This window comes from Vigna unguiculata, chromosome 9, assembly GCF_004118075.2.
Source record: "Vigna unguiculata cultivar IT97K-499-35 chromosome 9, ASM411807v1, whole genome shotgun sequence".
Classification (NCBI taxonomy): Eukaryota; Viridiplantae; Streptophyta; class Magnoliopsida; order Fabales; family Fabaceae; genus Vigna; species Vigna unguiculata.
The window spans coordinates 27,454,053-27,470,833 of NC_040287.1; the positions used below are offsets into that span (position 1 = coordinate 27,454,053).

A 16,781-nucleotide genomic window follows, 5' to 3' on the forward strand; every position below is an offset into this window, starting at 1 on the left:
TTTATGAGAAACTCAGGATTTCACAGATGTGAAGAAGATCATTGTTGTTATGTGAAGAAATATATTGATAGTTATATCATTCTTGCCTTGTATGTTGATGACATGTTGATTGCTGGTGCTAATATGGCAGAAATTGACAGGTTGAAGAAACAATTGTCAGAAAATTTTGAAATGAAGGATCTTGGTCCAGCCAAGCAAATTCTTGGTATGAGAATTTCCAGGGATAGATCTAAAGGTATTCTAAATTTATCTCAGGAAAAATATATTGAAAAATTGCTTAGCAGGTTCAATGTTGGAAATGCTAAAACCAGGAATACACCTTTGGGAACTCACTTAAAGTTCTCAAAAAGGCAATCTTCTCAGACAGAGGAAGAAGAAAATCACATGTCTAAAGTGCCATATGCATCTGCAGTAGGGAGCTTGATGTATGCTATGGTTTGCACCAGACCTGATATAGCACATGCAGTGGGAGTTGTGAGCAGGTTTCTATCCAATCCCGGAAAGGAGCATTGGGAAGGAGTGAAGTGGATATTGAGATATTTGAAGGGCACTTCAAAGATGCATTTGTCCTTTAAAAGAAGTAATCTCACTTTACAGGGGTTTTCTGATGCAGATTTGGGAGGTGATTTGGATGGTAGAAAGAGCACAACAGGTTATATTTTTACGTTGGGTGGCACAGCTATCAGTTGGAAGTCCAAACTTCAAGGAAGAGTCTCCCTCTCAACCACTGAAGCTGAATATATAGCTATCTCAGAAACAGCAAAAGAGATGATATGGTTGAAGAATCTTCTAAAAGAATTAGGAAAAGGGCAAGATGAACCTTCATTGTTCAGTGACAGTCAAAGTGCCATTTGTCTTGCTAAAAATCTAATTCTTCACTCCAGATGCAAACACATTGAATTGAAGTATCATTTTATCAGAAACTTGATAAATGATGGAGATTTGATTTTGTTGAAGATTCCAGGTGCAGAGAATCCAGCTGATATGTTAACCAAGACTGTCACAACAACTAAGTTGAGGCTTTGCATTGCCTCAACTGGCCTTCGAGAAGATTGATGATGAAGGCACTACACTAGGTGGTAATGTAAATCAAACCCCAAGTGGGAGAATTGTTAGAATTATGGTGCTTGATTTAGTCCCACATCGCTTAGAATAGTGAGTTGTGGTTCTCTATTTTACTATATAAGAGACTCTATGTAAAGCTTTAAGATACACCAAAATACAAATACTTCCTAGTGTAGTCGTGGACGTAGGCATACACATTGTAGCCGAACCACGTTAAATTCTCTGTGTCTATTTTTCTCTCCTTTATTCTTTCCTTTATTGCCTTGTTCCTAACATCGCCAGGCGATGCAAACAAATTTTGGGTTCTGCCCAGATTTTCATGTACCTATCGTGACCCTAAATCCCCCCATCACAGTTCCAACATTCATCTTGACATAATTTTAATATGCGAACATCATATAAGGTTCATGCTTGTTCAATTTAAGGACATTTTCACGCATCGCATACCAATCATATCCAACAAGCATTTTTCTCAACCCCAATACCCATCATAAACCCTAATTTCCCAAATATGAACATGATCATACAATTTTATCACATATGACAATTTCAGGCCTTTAATCACATTGACATTCATACTATATATATATATATATATATATATATTCAGTCCAAGCATCTCACATTACTGAAATCGCAAGAAAAACAGAAAACCAAGGCAAACCAGTTCACGTCGCCTGGCGGACCAAACACAGCCACTAAGTAGTTCATAGGGAAACCTAGAAAATTGCTTTCTGAAGCATGAGTCTCTTGGTGGGTCTTCAACATTGCTAGGCGATTTCTAGAAATTTCCAGAAACCCAACTATTTTAAGCAGAATTTGGTTTAAGAGACAGCTTTCATACATCATTATATCATGTGATTACACTGAATAAATAAAAGAATAGTTGGAACTCCTCTAACCTGGAAATCCTGCTAAATATCTCACCCACGTTCTTCTTGTCTCCAACTTTGATATCCACTCTTGAGGCCTACTCCCAATCGTCCACCCTCTCCCAAACTCACTTTGTATTGTTCTGAATTTCCTTAGTTAGCAGCCACAACAATTCTAATGCTTTCCCCCTTCTAACCCTAAACTAATTTTAATTATAATTAAAACTAAATTGATTAAAAAAATCACCTAATTAATCTCGCCCTTAAAGTCACTTTAAATCTAATTACTCCCTTTGTTTGTGTCTAGGTTTATAGCACTTACCTCGAGCTCTTCCTCTTTGAAATTCGTTTTCCAAGGCAAAAATAATAATAATTATTAAGATTTTGCTCTAGCCAAGGTTCAAACACACTATCACACAATTGTCAAGTAAATGCACAATCATTCAACCAATTCATGTTTCGTAATAATTTTTATAAGTCTAAGGTTATAATATACTCCTCATAACCAAGCATATTACCAAAATAATAAACAATTTAAAATAACACATAATTGGCATTCATATGACTCAAACCCAAGTTATCTCAACATAACCAAGTACTCTCAACCACTTGAGCTAGTACTTTTCCACATTATACAAGCTAGCATTAATTGCTATAAAGGTTCCCATTACCCGCATTTATTAATTAATTAATTATTTAATTAATTAAATTCCTCGGATCTTACATTATCTCTCTCTAGATTATGCCTCTAGGAAACATCTTACTTCTCTCTAAAATTTTGACTTGGTTTCTCATCTTCTTGAAGATCCAAACACGTCTATGTGATTCTAGCAGCAAGGGCAATCATTCTTACCAATCAATTTCAACTATAAAGTAAATCCAAATTCTACTCTATTTCTTTAGTCAATCTTTGTTTGACATGCATTTGACCCTAGGGGTGTTGCATGTGGTTATAACAAACTCTCTGGAATTATTTGATATTCTATGATTTCAAAGGTATGTTTGGGTCACTAAACCAAAAATCTGTGTTTTTAGAGTTGTAAGATGAACGTAAGGGTCGAGATTGTTTTGAGAGCTCTAATAGAGGTAAATCAAGTTAGTTTTTAGTTAGTATAGTTCATCTATTTGAATAATTGGATTTGTTTCTTGTCTACTTGGTTTTGTCTCTAGCTTTTAAATTTACAATTTTGATGAAGTCAACTATGAATGTTTTTGTGGAATTTGAGAATTTTTTTTGTGTGATTGTTTTGTATGAATATATATATATATATATATATATATATATATATATATATATATATGTGTGTGTGTGTGTGTGTGTGTGTGTGTGTGTTGAATGGGTTGAAGTTTTCTATATGTATTACTCATTGAAAATTGTGTTTAATCTATTATTAGTGAGTTTATATGAACGATATATGATTGTATTAGTGGATTGTAAAGTTAGTTATTCCCAAGGGAGGGGATATTATCATGTTTTGTTTGTTTGGGATGTATAATAGGGACTGGAATAAGATTATCCCAACTCTACTAATCCTTAAAATCAAATAGAGGAAAAAGGTTAAAGGTGAGAGTTGAGGGAGGTTCTTGTCTAGAAAGTCGAGCTTGATAGGCATAGAATTCACTTGTCATACTCTATGGATCGGTATAAGTTCGAACATATTATAGTTATAACTCTTGTGAAGCAAGACTAACTAAGTAATGTAGACGCAAAATATTAGGGTGTTAGTCAATACATAAGTCCTCCGGAGGTCTTATCAGTAATGATTTTTTTTGTTGAATGATTTGTGAAGATTTGACAACTTAAATATTGATGAGATTGTTTGCAAATAACTAAGTGTACTATACCTAGGCAGTTAGGACCAGTATGGCTAACTACCTGGTCTGAACCACCAACTTATAACCTTCGACATGACCTATCCTGCCAAAGGCTGGGTACTATTGTACTATACCCAAGTGGTTAGGACCAGTATGGCTAACTACCTGGTCCAAACCGCCAACGTATAGTCCTAGCATAAAAAGGAACAATTGGTTAACTACGCAAAATGATGACACATACATAATGGCTAACACCGCCTACTTCAAGAATAACGCATGAGTAAAATCCACCCATTCCAAAGTTAGGAAATAACAGTTGGGCTTTTGGTATCAGATCACAAACTTGGAACTTGGACCTGATCCAAGCCCATTCAAAGCCTGAACATTGGCCCAACGCAATAAAGAAGGGTCTAGCCCAATAAACATAGTTAATAGCTCTATAAATACATGTGGACCCAAACAATGAAAGGTACGCTTTCATTAATTCACTAATCTATTATTTGACTTTTGAGAGCCTTTGTTGACTTGATCGTCGGAGTCCCTTCCGCAGGTAATACCCTAAGATATGATTGGGGTAAGATATGATTTGTGCTCCCTGATATTTTATTATTGTTTCCACAAGAACACTAAGTTACAAGCTTTATAGTATTGTTCTCTTTTATTTAAACTTATAAGTTTTAAATCATCTCTAGCTTACCTTCTGTATATTTTTTCTTTTATGGTATTGATGTTTGCCTACTATGATCGTGGTAATCTGCATGAGTATATGATAATGTAGATGTGGTAGAACAGTAACTGTGAGACTGATTTAGAAGAGCAACTAAGATCATTTCTTATATTTTGTATAGGTAGAAGATATATTTTAATATAAGTATATGAACTAGTTTCTTTTTGAAATACTATTGAGATTTTAATTGCAATTGGATGATTTTACGTCAAAACTTATAGATTTATTTATGCTCATGTCCCATTATATAATTATGTAATTTCTCTATTATCATTATTTGGTAAAATACTATAATTAGATTGTTACAACTATGTACAATAAATGTATCATAATATTTAATTATTTATCATACGGGTTAATGATGTATCCGACATAAATTAAAGGGTTAATAACAAGTGCTTAATCAGGCACTAGTGGAAGAAATTTAATTGTTTTTTAATAATTTAAAATAAACATTAAACGAATTTTTTTATTTTGTTTTACACTAAGTGAAAAAGTTGGGAGTATTTGTAACTTTTATCTTTCCACTATTTGGTCTAAATTTACCGATTAATTTTATATAAATTTATTTGAAAGTTAAGTATGAAATAAAATTTTCATATCAAATATAAATGAGAAAGTTAAAAAATATATACATAAACATTGAATGCATTAAATATATTTTTTACTGTGAACTATAATATCAATTCGTTTTTTTAGAAATAATGTTTTGTAAGAAACATGATAACAAAATATTTTATAATTTAATTTAAGAATAAAATATAATATTTTATAATAATTTAAAGACAAAAAAACATATTTTATAAAAACGGTCAATCCAATCTATATTCTTTAAAAATTTCAACAAAATTATTTCTTTCTAGTAACTAGAATGGAGAAGATGAAACCTTGAATTTTGGTTTGGTAGAAGAAAAAAGAGAAAAGAGAATCACAGCGTGGGAGGAAGATTTGGACGTTCATTGATGGCATCCTACAGCAGCTAACTAGTATAGGCTTGGAATCTTAGATGGTCACGGAAAAATGACGAGATTCGAGGCTCCCAATTGAAAGAAAAAAAAAAGAAACATAAAAAATACAAGTTTTTCACTTTTTTAGGAACACACTAGCTCCGTTTCTTGTAATCTGTAACTTGTTGGTTTCTTCTAGGTTGTCTGTTGGGGACATCACATCCCAAAAGTCCGTTGAGTTAGAATTATTGATACAATTTGATTCCAGAATTGTTTTGCGGAAAAGAAGGGAAGAAAATGATAATGAGACCCACAAGAAACAAGTGTAGGGTTGGGTTTGGTTGTTGAAAGAGAATTTCATGACACGACTTAACACCAACATTACTTCACTCTCCCTACGCTTTAAATAATTCATTTATTGCCTTCTGGACAGTACACAGTTATATATGTAGCTTTCCTATTATTCACCGTATTTTTATTTATGGATTTTGATCCTTCTTTTCTCTCAATTTCTTTCTAAATGATTATTCTTTTTATTTTTATTAAAATAATTTAATTATGTTCTTTTTTAATTTGTATAAATATTTCTTTCTAAATGATTACTCTTTTTATTTTTATGATATCCAACTGACCATATATAATACCATGACAGTAAATATAAGATATATCTGGTTAAAAATATAAATAACTATTAATTAAATTATATTATATTGTCAACAAATAATTAGTGTTTTCATTTCCCTCCTTATTTAATCCAATGCTCCATCCCCAAATGGTGTTTAGATTAAGACAATAAAAAGCCATTGAAAGAAAAAGCAAACATGAAGAGAGTATTCCTTGCCTGATCAATAAGCAAAGTAAAAAGGTTCATATATTCTACTTCTGCAACCCAATATACTCTATAATACTAATTTTCTAGTTCCAAGATATTTGTGGACTTCGTCATTTAATACTTTTCATTCTTCTTATTCAAATTTTGTCTGCGTCTTCACAGTTATTTATAGTGTATATTACTTTGTATTTCTATTTCACACTTAAATGGGTTCTTATTCTTGAAATAAAGGTACATGGTTGAAGACCATCCTTATATATTAACATGTGTGTTTATCGATCGAATTTGATATTTTACTGAATGAATTTTGTGTTTTCTATGTGTTTGAATCTTCCAAATATACAATTAAATATTGATTTTGACGTTTTAAAGTACATTAAAAATATTTTATAGTTGTGTTTCGTAGAATTTATTTTGTCAAAAGTATAAAATATGTTTTATTTTCTTAATTTTTCTTTTATTCTCACAAATGACGTCAATATTTTTATATGAGTCGCCAAATTTAAATATCAACATTGAACATACATGTTTCTATCACGGTTCTATTCCATCACTAAATAATTTAAATACACCACAAGAATGTTAGAAATAAAAGTTAAGATTAGGAAGATTTAAATATAAATGAAATAGTTAAAGATATTAGACTACTACAATAAACCTTCGCTAGTCTTAAACATTCACTTAGTCTGTATTTATTTGAGTCTGCATTTTATATAAATTTTGCATGCCGAAAGAAAAATAATTTTGAATCAATAATTATATGATATATATATATATATATATATATATATATATATATATATATATATATTAAAAATATATTAACAAAATAAAATAATAATTAATATATTTTTTATATCTTTCATAACACTTAATATTTTATAATATAAAAGTTAAATTAAAATTAGAAAGATTTGGATAGGAGGGAAGAAGTAAGATATCCATTTATAAAAAAAAATAAAAATTAAAAGGATTGGAAATTGCATAGTAATAAAGTGGAGATGTGGGGGGCAGGAATTAACAGAAAACAATGTTTAGCAATTGATCCATCAAAACCAAATGCAATCGGAAGAAGAAGCCATTATTAAGCACTCCACTAAGCTTTTCCGACCCAACTCTCAAGATAACAAACAAAACAAAACAGGCTCCAATTTCAAGAAACAGGGCTAAAAAAGCAACACCACACTCTCTCTGTGCCGTTAAAGAAAAAAAACCATCATCGTCTCTCACACACACCCCGATGCAGTTCTTCTGAAACTCACGCACCCAACACAGCATGGACCCTTCCCACCATCGCCGCCGCCACCGCCGCCGCACGTGGTGTTGCTCCTTCGCAGTCCCTCCCGCCAGCCCCGACAACCTCACCGCCTCCAAACCTCTTCCCCCTCGCAAGCCCGAACCCAACTCCAAACCCACGTTCTCCCTCCCGACCTCCCCCAAATCCCGCATCCCCGCTCGGATCGACCCTCGCCGTATCCTCTCCCCGGGAAGAGTCTCCCCCATTGACTCCGATCCCGTCGCCGCTACCTCCGCTCCCTCCCCCTCCCCGGAACCGCCGCTTCCACGATCTCCGGCCCCGGTGGCCGGCGACAGGGATGTGAGGATGAGTTTGAGAGGGAAGAACGGCGGGTGCATGGTTCTGGAGGTGAACTCCGGGGTTCTGTGCGCGAATTCCGAAGTGTTCGCGGGGTTGATAGAGGATTACAAGAAAGGGGTTGCGTCTTGGAGTGGGAGTAACAAAATGTGTAGAATAGAGGTTCCTGAAGTTCAGAACTTGGGCGTGTTTAGAGAAACAATTGAGCTCATGTTTGAAAACGACGATTGCCTCACCAAACGACTTCTTAACATCGGCGTTTTTCGATGCATTGACGTTTTGGAGGTTCACACTTCACTTTACTTTCCTATATACAGATAAAAGAAAACATTTTTTTATTAAATTAAACTCTGGGTCTGTGTTGTTTTCCTTTGGAGGACTTCTCGTGCTTATTTGTTATTTGGGTCTTTGATTGCTGGTATCAATCTCTTTTGTTCTTATTTCATGTACTGTAGTGCACTTGATGTAATAGTGCAAGAGTTTTTTTTTCAAGTACAAAACTTAGATGAATTTTTTTAGATCTTGTTTGGTGCTGTTTATATAACAGGAACTAGTTTTCATCTGAATAATTCATGTCATAAGACTCTTTTTCTCAGAGAAGAACACAAAAAGCGTCATCTAAATAGTTATCCCAAAGTCTTATCATTTTCTGGCTCTTGCTTAGTTCTGCGTTCATTTCATTTGTTTGTATATTTCCATGGGAAGTTCTTCGTTTGAGGAAATGAGTTGTTCCCTTGGGAAAAGTTCCATGAATCTGCATGAAATTCAAACAGAATGTTGTATTTTCTGGAAGAAAGTATTAACACGACAATGTGCTTCAAAATAAACTTTTTACGTGATTTTGGTATTGAAGAATCTTTTTTCCTGTTCTCTTTTTGTTTTGAGCCTGCACATAGATGCTTCTTTAGTCTCTTACATAGTTGTTTGATTGCATTACTAGGTTTCAGCAGGTATCATGTTCACCAAGGGTGTTTTGTCGTGTTTGCAATACCTGGAAGCTGTGCCTTGGACTGAAGAAGAAGAAGAAAAATTGAGAAGCCTATTCACAAGATTTAAGTTCGATGAAGCAACAACGAGGGACATCCTAGGAAGGCTTTACTTGCACGACTCAGCAGATTGCTCTTACCAGCCAAATGTAGCTCGACAGCTTGTGTGGTCTATCACAACTTGTGTGGATGCCAATGCAAGAAATGAACTAAAATCACTGGTGAAGGGTCTTCTTTGCAAAAGCTCAGTGTATGAGAAGAATCATCTTGATCTGAACAAAGAGGATCTGTATTCTGTTGGGCACACATGTTTGGACTCACTGTTAAGCCTTTTTGAGGAGGCATCAGATACCGTCCCCCCTGAAAAGTTAACAAAGAAAGATAAGAATAAGCCACTGATTGAACGCATCTCAAGGCAGGTTGATAACATCAATTGGTTGTTGGAAATCATGCTTGATGGGCAAATAGCAGAGGAGTTTGTGAACATATGGGCAGATCAGCAGCAACTTGTTAAAATGCATGATAGTGCATCCCCAATGGTTAGATATGAACTAAGTCGTGTGTCAGCAATTCTCTTTATTGCCATGGCTACTAGAAAATTGCAATGCCGGTCGGAGGCACGATCAGGGCTTTTTCAGGCATGGTTCCGGCCGATGTTATTGGACTTTGGTTGGCTTCAGAGATGCAGAAGAGGACTTGATATAAAGGTTTTGCAAGAGGCTATGGGTCAGACACTTCTTACTCTACCTCTAAATCAACAGTACATGCTCTTCATGGAATGGTTTCGACACTTCTCAAGCCATGGCACCGAGTGTCCAAATCTAAGCAAGGCATTTCAAATTTGGTGGCGAAGGTCATTCTTAAGAGGCTCTGAAACTCATGCCATTGAGTCAAGGTAAACTGTGCCTGTGCGTGCCACTATTTGTCAATTGATCTGTTTGTGTACACTGAATAACGTAGGTAAGCTTCATAGCTCTTTGGAGATTATTTCATACCTAAATAGTACAAGTTTGCTTGTTTATTGCTCCACTGGCTCCATGCCGTCCAATTTATAGAGAATGGAGTGCTTCTGAATTCATTCACTTTATAGAAGGAGCGAAAAGAATCACACAAGCATATAATTTTGGTCGAAACTTGGTCTTCGTAACAAGGATCTGAAACTTTGCTTTGCGGCAATATAACACCTGAGATATTAATTAGCGTTGACGTATTCTGTATTCTTTTGTTGCAAAAACTAATCAATGGGTTTCGTCAACCAAACATCATTCCTTTTTGTATTCTTCGTTAACAGAATACATAGCCATCACATTGGTATGACTCCAAAATTCGTGATTAAGATACAACTTAACACTGCTTTCTTTTCACTTGCACACATTATTATTTTCACTAATAATTACAAAATGTCACGTTTCTCACTTTATTAATTTAACTTATAGTTTTAGATCATACTTTATACAACGTCAATCTCTTAATTTTAAATTGTCTATCATTTTTGTCCTTAAATTAGTTTGAGGCCATTTCTAAATTTTAATTATATAAAAATCCATTAGTCGTGACTCGTGTTGCTTTATCATGACTCTATACTTGGGCTCCCTGGTCGCGCATGTCCCTGTTGCAAGTTGGTTGTATCTGTACTTCCTTTTTTTCTTTCTGCATACCCACAAACAGGGTAATTCTTGTCAAACTCTATAAATTCCAAATCATTCTTCACTAAAATTATAATAAAAAACCAAGAATTACCCTATTCATCCTTATTTTTTAAATAAATTTAGTGTACATTTTGAAATATATTTAAAAAATACATTATAAAATATATTTACAAATCCAAAAATATTTTTTGAATTAAATAATCTAAAATGTATTTAAAAAATTACATTTCAGAATATATATATATATATATATATATATATATATATATATTCAAAAAATATTTTCAAATCTAAAAGTATTTTCTAAAATATTCAATCTAAAATAAATTTAAAAAATATATTCCAGGTTTATCATTCTAAAATTATTTATATTTCAAAATATACATTTCAGAAAATATTTTTCAAATCAGAAATATTTTCACGTAAATCCCGAAATATATTTTAAAAGAAATACATACCGGAATGTTAAATAAATTTCGAAATGGTGAATCCAAAATATATTCACCCACCTCCATGACCACCACAGAGACAACACCCCTCGTCAGATTCTCCAAACCCTGCCCCGCACAACACCTCCATGACCACCAGAGACAACCCAAATCTCAGCCTCGCACAGTACCTCCACGGCCACCAACCAAAGATAAAAGATGCAATCAATCCAAACCTTCATAATGGTCTTCTCACCAACGAAATTCACACTCCACGGCCAAAGTTGAAGATGGAAGGAGTTGTAGGGATATACGCATAGCATGGAAGAAGGGGAAGGAATTAGGTAAGGGATATATATGATTTAGGGTTTTTAATATAAATTTAATGGGGGATAATTTGGGAATATCAGGTTTTATAGGGTGCGGGAAGAAGAAAGGGGATGCAGGGAGAAAGATCCATGTTGCCTTTGCATAGTCGTTGTTCAAATTGGGCTTAGGCAATTATAATGTCAGAACAAAAGGAAACTCATGAAAACATATTCGGGTATGAATGTCAGTTTTATATTTTCAAAGACCATCAAATCACCCCAAAAAGTTTGCTCTGCACTAAAATTTCCCAAGGTATTAGCATTTACATATTACAATTTAGATTATTTAATCTTCAAGGCAAAACATGCAATGAATGCAGATTTTGGAACGAATTGCAGCATAATTAGATTTTAATCAAATATCAAATATCAAATATAACAACTGACCGAACACCACTAGATTTTAATCAACATTCCTATCAGTACAAATTATGATAAGTAATTCCAGAAACTAATGTTTAAATAGGCATAACTGGTCATGGTAGTTTTTAATGAACAACAAGAGGATCGTAGCTTTTTCTAGTCCACATTAGTTATTTGTGGCTATATTTATATCAATTTTCTAACCTTCACTTGTTATCTTCGCCAGAACTTCCATGCTTATTCTGCCAGGGCTGTGGCCCCGCTAGGTCCATCAACTCCAAAAAGTCCTGGGATTCCCAAGACCTGAAGATATCATCAACACCTGTATAAAACATATCGCTTGTAGAAAGTCCATTTTTCTGGCCAGAGGATAAACTTCCTTCACCCAATCCAACCCAGCTGTCAAGGTCTCCTAAGTTCTCAAAAATCACATTTAGATCCAAACATGGTGCGCATTCAGCATTGCTCGCCTGATCAGGATCAACCTTCTGTCATCCCATAATCACAAATTAGCATAATTAGAAGATAAGGCAAGATTGTACATATTATAAGATTAAAATTACAAAATCTAGCGAAAAAGTCTTAAAATAAATTTATGAAATAGAAATATCATTTTAAGTTATATACTCCAACATCATGATTAGTAGCATCAACTATCCAATAAGAGTCTCTTACAGTTTTCTAAGGTCAGTCAAACATTTTTTGTGTGCCTCACAGAAAGCTTACAAGAATGAGCTAAAAAAATTGCCAACTACTTGATTAAAACGTAATAAAAACTAAATCCTCACATCCCTGAACGAAATACCAGGAAAGATTGCAATACTTAGCTTATTTCTTTTCAAAAAAAACCACCAAGTCCTCAAACAAGTAGCACAAAGTCGGCAAAAATAGAATGAAACAGGCAACAAGCGTAAGTGAACCTACAGCAGGATGTCATAAACCCAGTAATTTCAAAAGATATCTGCTAAGAACATGGTTATATCTGACACCTAGATATCTACCAAGAACAATGTTATTTCGGAGTAGCTAACTGCAAAACGTAAAAGTTAAAGTAACAATCATGTCTTGGGTGAATCTGACACCATCCATAAAAAGAGAAACAATCATGCCAAGATTCCTAAGCAAATCCACCAATACAAATAACAAAATAGATTGCTCACCTCAATTCCATTGTTTGCATTCACAGCCATTGTGCCATCATCTTCTTTCAAATAATCTAGCGAAGATAAAACGTTATCATCATCTTGATGGTTTGGACATGAAGCTGAAGGAAGTGTCGTGCAAGAGGGCATCAATTCTGGTACAGATGATGATGCCTCAACTACATTGTTTGGAGCCAAAGCAAGTGGCAAGCAAGAGAGCATCAATTTTGAAACACACGATATAGAGTCAACTTCATTGTTTGAACCAAAAGAAACTGCTGAGCTAGAGGGCATCAATTTTGATACACATGATACAGAGTCAACATCATCGTTTGGAGCAAAAGGAACTGCTGAACAAGAGGGTGCCAATTTTGATAGATGTGATACAGAACCCAACGCATCGTTAGGAGAAGAAGGTATTGCTGAGCAAGAGGGCATCAATTCTGATACACATGATACAGAGACAACTTGATTGTTGTTAGGAATCGCATGATGTTCTGTGCAAGAAGGCATCAATTCTGATACACATGATACAGAGGTCAATCCAGCACATCCACTTGTAGAGGGATGGATGTCTTTTGCAATAGAAATATGAATTTCACTGGATTGTATGGGAACAGGTGTAGACACAGAAGCAACACGGTCAGATTCCACAGAGTCAATTTCCTCATCTGTATCCCACTCTTTCTCATCATATGGTTTACCATATTGTGCACCATTCCTAGGACCAGGACCTTCTTTTTGGAATATCCTACAAATTACATAGGAGTCCTGCAATACATATAACAAACCAGTAGAACAGTTAAATAAATCCACAAGAAGAATTCACTAGAAGAACCGCAAAGAAGTAAACGCAAAGTCAACAAATCAAACTATAGATGGCAAAGTGTACACAACCCTTAAAATACCCACAAATGGATAGGGTAAAATACTGGGATGGTCCGGAACGGGTATGTAGTTATCACAAATTTTAATGCAGATAGGTGCAGTTACAAGTACTATATTACCCACTCCATCTGTTCCACTGAATTGCACTTCCCTTTCCTAGTTACATTTAGTTTTACTTTTTTTCTTAACCACAAATCAATGTGTTTGTTCCAGTGAGGGTATAATTTCGTAGTCTGCTGGAGCCTCTCTTGCATTCAAGGCTCCATGTTTGATGCGAGGGAAAGACAAGTCTGCTCCACAATTAGGGAACTTTCAAGCAATCATTTGTTGTCCTACTCATCATTTGTTCCAATTTGTAGAGAACTTATTGGTAGCCTTTGTTGTTTGGTGATTCTTTATCTTATCTGTGGTAAATTTCAAGTGAAATAAATGGATTCTCATAATCTTTAAGTGTCTAAAATCAATGACTGTGTACATGATTTGTTTATCTTGTATTAAAAAACAAAAATTGTTTATGTGATTGACTAGGGTGAAATTATTTGGATTACAAGGGGGTCAACTAGGAAAAAGTTGATATGTTCTATTTATACCATCATCTTTATAATAAAATTGTTCTGGAATGTAGAATTGAAGAGAGTCCATGACCCAAGTCATAAAGAAAAAAATTGATGCATTCAATATTATTGAAAAGCCAAATATCTTCTTCAGTAGAATACATTTTCCTGTTGTGCATTCTTATACCTTTATGATTTTGGGAGCTTGAGAAAATTGTTTCTCATGATTGAGTTTGAATTCCATAGAAGGCACTGTATCCTTGTAGATTAGCTGTTTCAATGGTTAAAAGGGAATTGTTCAACAAATTTGAAAGTCGATGTATCCTTTTAGAACTTTCAGAACAAGGTATCGATGAAGATTAAAGTTGCTACTCATACAAGTACATAGACGGGCATGGATACTTTTTCTAATTGCAATAATGACTACGGGTACTATAGTACCTTACCCAATCCCTATCAGTACCTAACTCAAGCCCTATCAGTACCTTACTCAAACCCTATCCATTGTCGTCCCAAAATCAAATGCAGAAAGGACTAAGGGATGCCAGATTAGTCAAATGCAAATAGTAACAAATTAACAATACAACAAAAAGGTTGTCATTCCATTTCATACAATTTAAGCACATGCAAAATATACCTACTGTTATAAATTAGCTTAGGTTAACACAAAAAGAGAAAATTCTACTGTGATGGCATACATATTCAACAAAACCTGTAATACTACACATCCTCACAGACACAAACCCTTAAACTGCAAATAATCCAATAATAATTTTTCTTAGCCAAAGTTTGTTTACCTGCGAAATGCCTTCGTCAACCATCTCCTTGTCATCGAGCCTGAATTCATGCATAACCCAATCAGTTCGATTTCCCTTAGGGGCTCTACCTGTGTGAAAAACCAGAGTTTTAATCATCCCCACAACTCGATTCTTGTGTTCAACCGCTCTATCCTTCCCAGTAGTCTTCCAGTACCCAGCCTCCGTCGACCGATTCATCCTCCCTCCACTCAAATACTTCTTCCCCTGCGGGCAAAAGAAGTACCACTGCAAATCCCCACTCTGAAGCGCAGATTTATCTGAAAAACAAAAACTCATTAAAACACAAAAATAAAAAATAATAATAATAATAACACAGTGAAGTACCCTACGAAACAATGATGGACTGCAAACCTGGAAGATCCCACGGAGCATACTTGTACAAGTCAAGCTCAGCGATTATTCCGCTAGGAATTTTCTTGCCCCGAACCTTCCTCTTCAGAAAAAACTCAATCAACTCAACGTCGGTGGGACGGAACCGAAACCCTGGAGTCGAATTTCTTCGGGCCATCCAGAGAAAAACAAAAATAATAAGAAATGAAAATGAAAAAGCGAAATAGTAAGCGGGTTGTGAAGCAACCAAAGCAATGGAAGAAAAAGAAACAGGTCGATGGGAAGAAAAGAGGAGCGAGGACTTCGAAAGGAAAATTGAGTAGAGAGTGAATGAAAATATAACCCTAATTGTAATTGGGGTCAGGTCAAGTCCAATGGCGAAAGAAATTCCAAGAACGCCAAAGCCTTCCCCGGATCATGCAGGGATAATGGCACTCGATGGATGACGATCCCTTTACAATCGGAAGAAACTTCATCGGCGCAGTGAACCCCTAACACACCCAATGCAGTTCATCTCAGGAAAACATAATCCAGAAAAAAACAAGGATATCATCGATTAGGGTTCACAGTGATTAGAAGCTCTTCTTTCTTACCGGGGAAGGTGGAAGGAGTAAGCGGGCACTCAGAGTTCAATCTTTGTTGGCGAATTCGGATTCTCCAAAGAGAAGGTCGCATTTATAGTGGTGGATTTACTATTCCCAAAATTTAATTAAAAAAATGTTTCTTGGGTAAGAGGTTTCAATATTGTGCCCTTTCTTCCTGTGAAAGACGAAGGAACTTGTAACCGAGAAAGAGCACGCGGCAAAGTGTGTACATAGTAAAAAATGTAGCTGATCGAGGACTTATATAACAGTAGAACCATTTTTTACTTTCTGAATTTTTTTATTAACAATATTTATTAAAACGTTATTATAAACAAAGATTATTTCTTTTAGGTTTAGGGTTTTATACTATACATACCGGGCACACTCTTTAAAATAACTAATTTAAAATAAATAAATAAATATAAAAATATTTAAGTTAAAATATATATTATCTTTTTAAGTGATTATTTATTTAAATTTAACTACATTTTAAATTAAAAAATATATATTACTATTCTATCTTTTTAAATTATTTTATCTTGTGACTATTTATTTAAATTTTGAGGGTTGGTTTTGTGATTGTCTTTTGAATATACAGTTTATTATCACTTTGACTTCTATTAATATAAATTATTTTATTCTTTAAATCCTATAATTATATTTTTAAAATTTAATTAACTACATAAAGAAAAAATAATAATTCACTGATCATGTGACTGTAATTATAATAACAATAAGATAAAAAATAGTATTATCTATACTATGCATATTTATAAATAATATTGATTTTATAACCGTCTTATAAAAAACTTTTCCATA

The 16,781-nt window shown here is 34.3% G+C and overlaps 2 protein-coding genes across 4 annotated transcripts; one reads left to right on the plus strand and one right to left on the minus strand.

Moving 5' to 3' along the window:
• The first annotated feature begins 7,275 nt into the window (after window positions 1-7,275).
• On the plus strand, window positions 7,276-10,038 carry LOC114164402 (BTB/POZ domain-containing protein At2g13690-like). The gene is made up of 2 exons (XM_028049071.1): window positions 7,276-8,137; window positions 8,793-10,038. The coding sequence occupies exons 1-2, from the start codon at window positions 7,535-7,537 to the stop codon at window positions 9,735-9,737; spliced, it is 1,548 nt and encodes a 515-aa protein (XP_027904872.1). The 5' UTR covers window positions 7,276-7,534; the 3' UTR covers window positions 9,738-10,038.
• Window positions 10,039-11,616: 1,578 nt separating this feature from the next.
• LOC114164401 (NAC domain-containing protein 82-like) lies at window positions 11,617-16,188 on the minus strand. Of its 3 annotated transcripts, XM_028049070.1 has the most exons (7): window positions 15,972-16,188; window positions 15,722-15,869; window positions 15,400-15,545; window positions 15,028-15,305; window positions 14,418-14,501; window positions 12,807-13,559; window positions 11,617-12,134 (listed from the first exon to the last, which is right to left on the minus strand). In XM_028049070.1, the coding sequence occupies exons 4-7, from the start codon at window positions 15,223-15,225 to the stop codon at window positions 11,853-11,855; spliced, it is 1,317 nt and encodes a 438-aa protein (XP_027904871.1). In that variant the 5' UTR covers window positions 15,226-15,305; window positions 15,400-15,545; window positions 15,722-15,869; window positions 15,972-16,188; the 3' UTR covers window positions 11,617-11,852. The 3 variants fall into 3 exon arrangements, with proteins under 3 accessions (XP_027904871.1, XP_027904869.1, XP_027904870.1); XM_028049068.1 differs by having other exon boundaries at window positions 15,400-15,869; XM_028049069.1 differs by lacking the exon at window positions 14,418-14,501 and having other exon boundaries at window positions 15,400-15,869.
• Window positions 16,189-16,781: the final 593 nt, after the last annotated feature.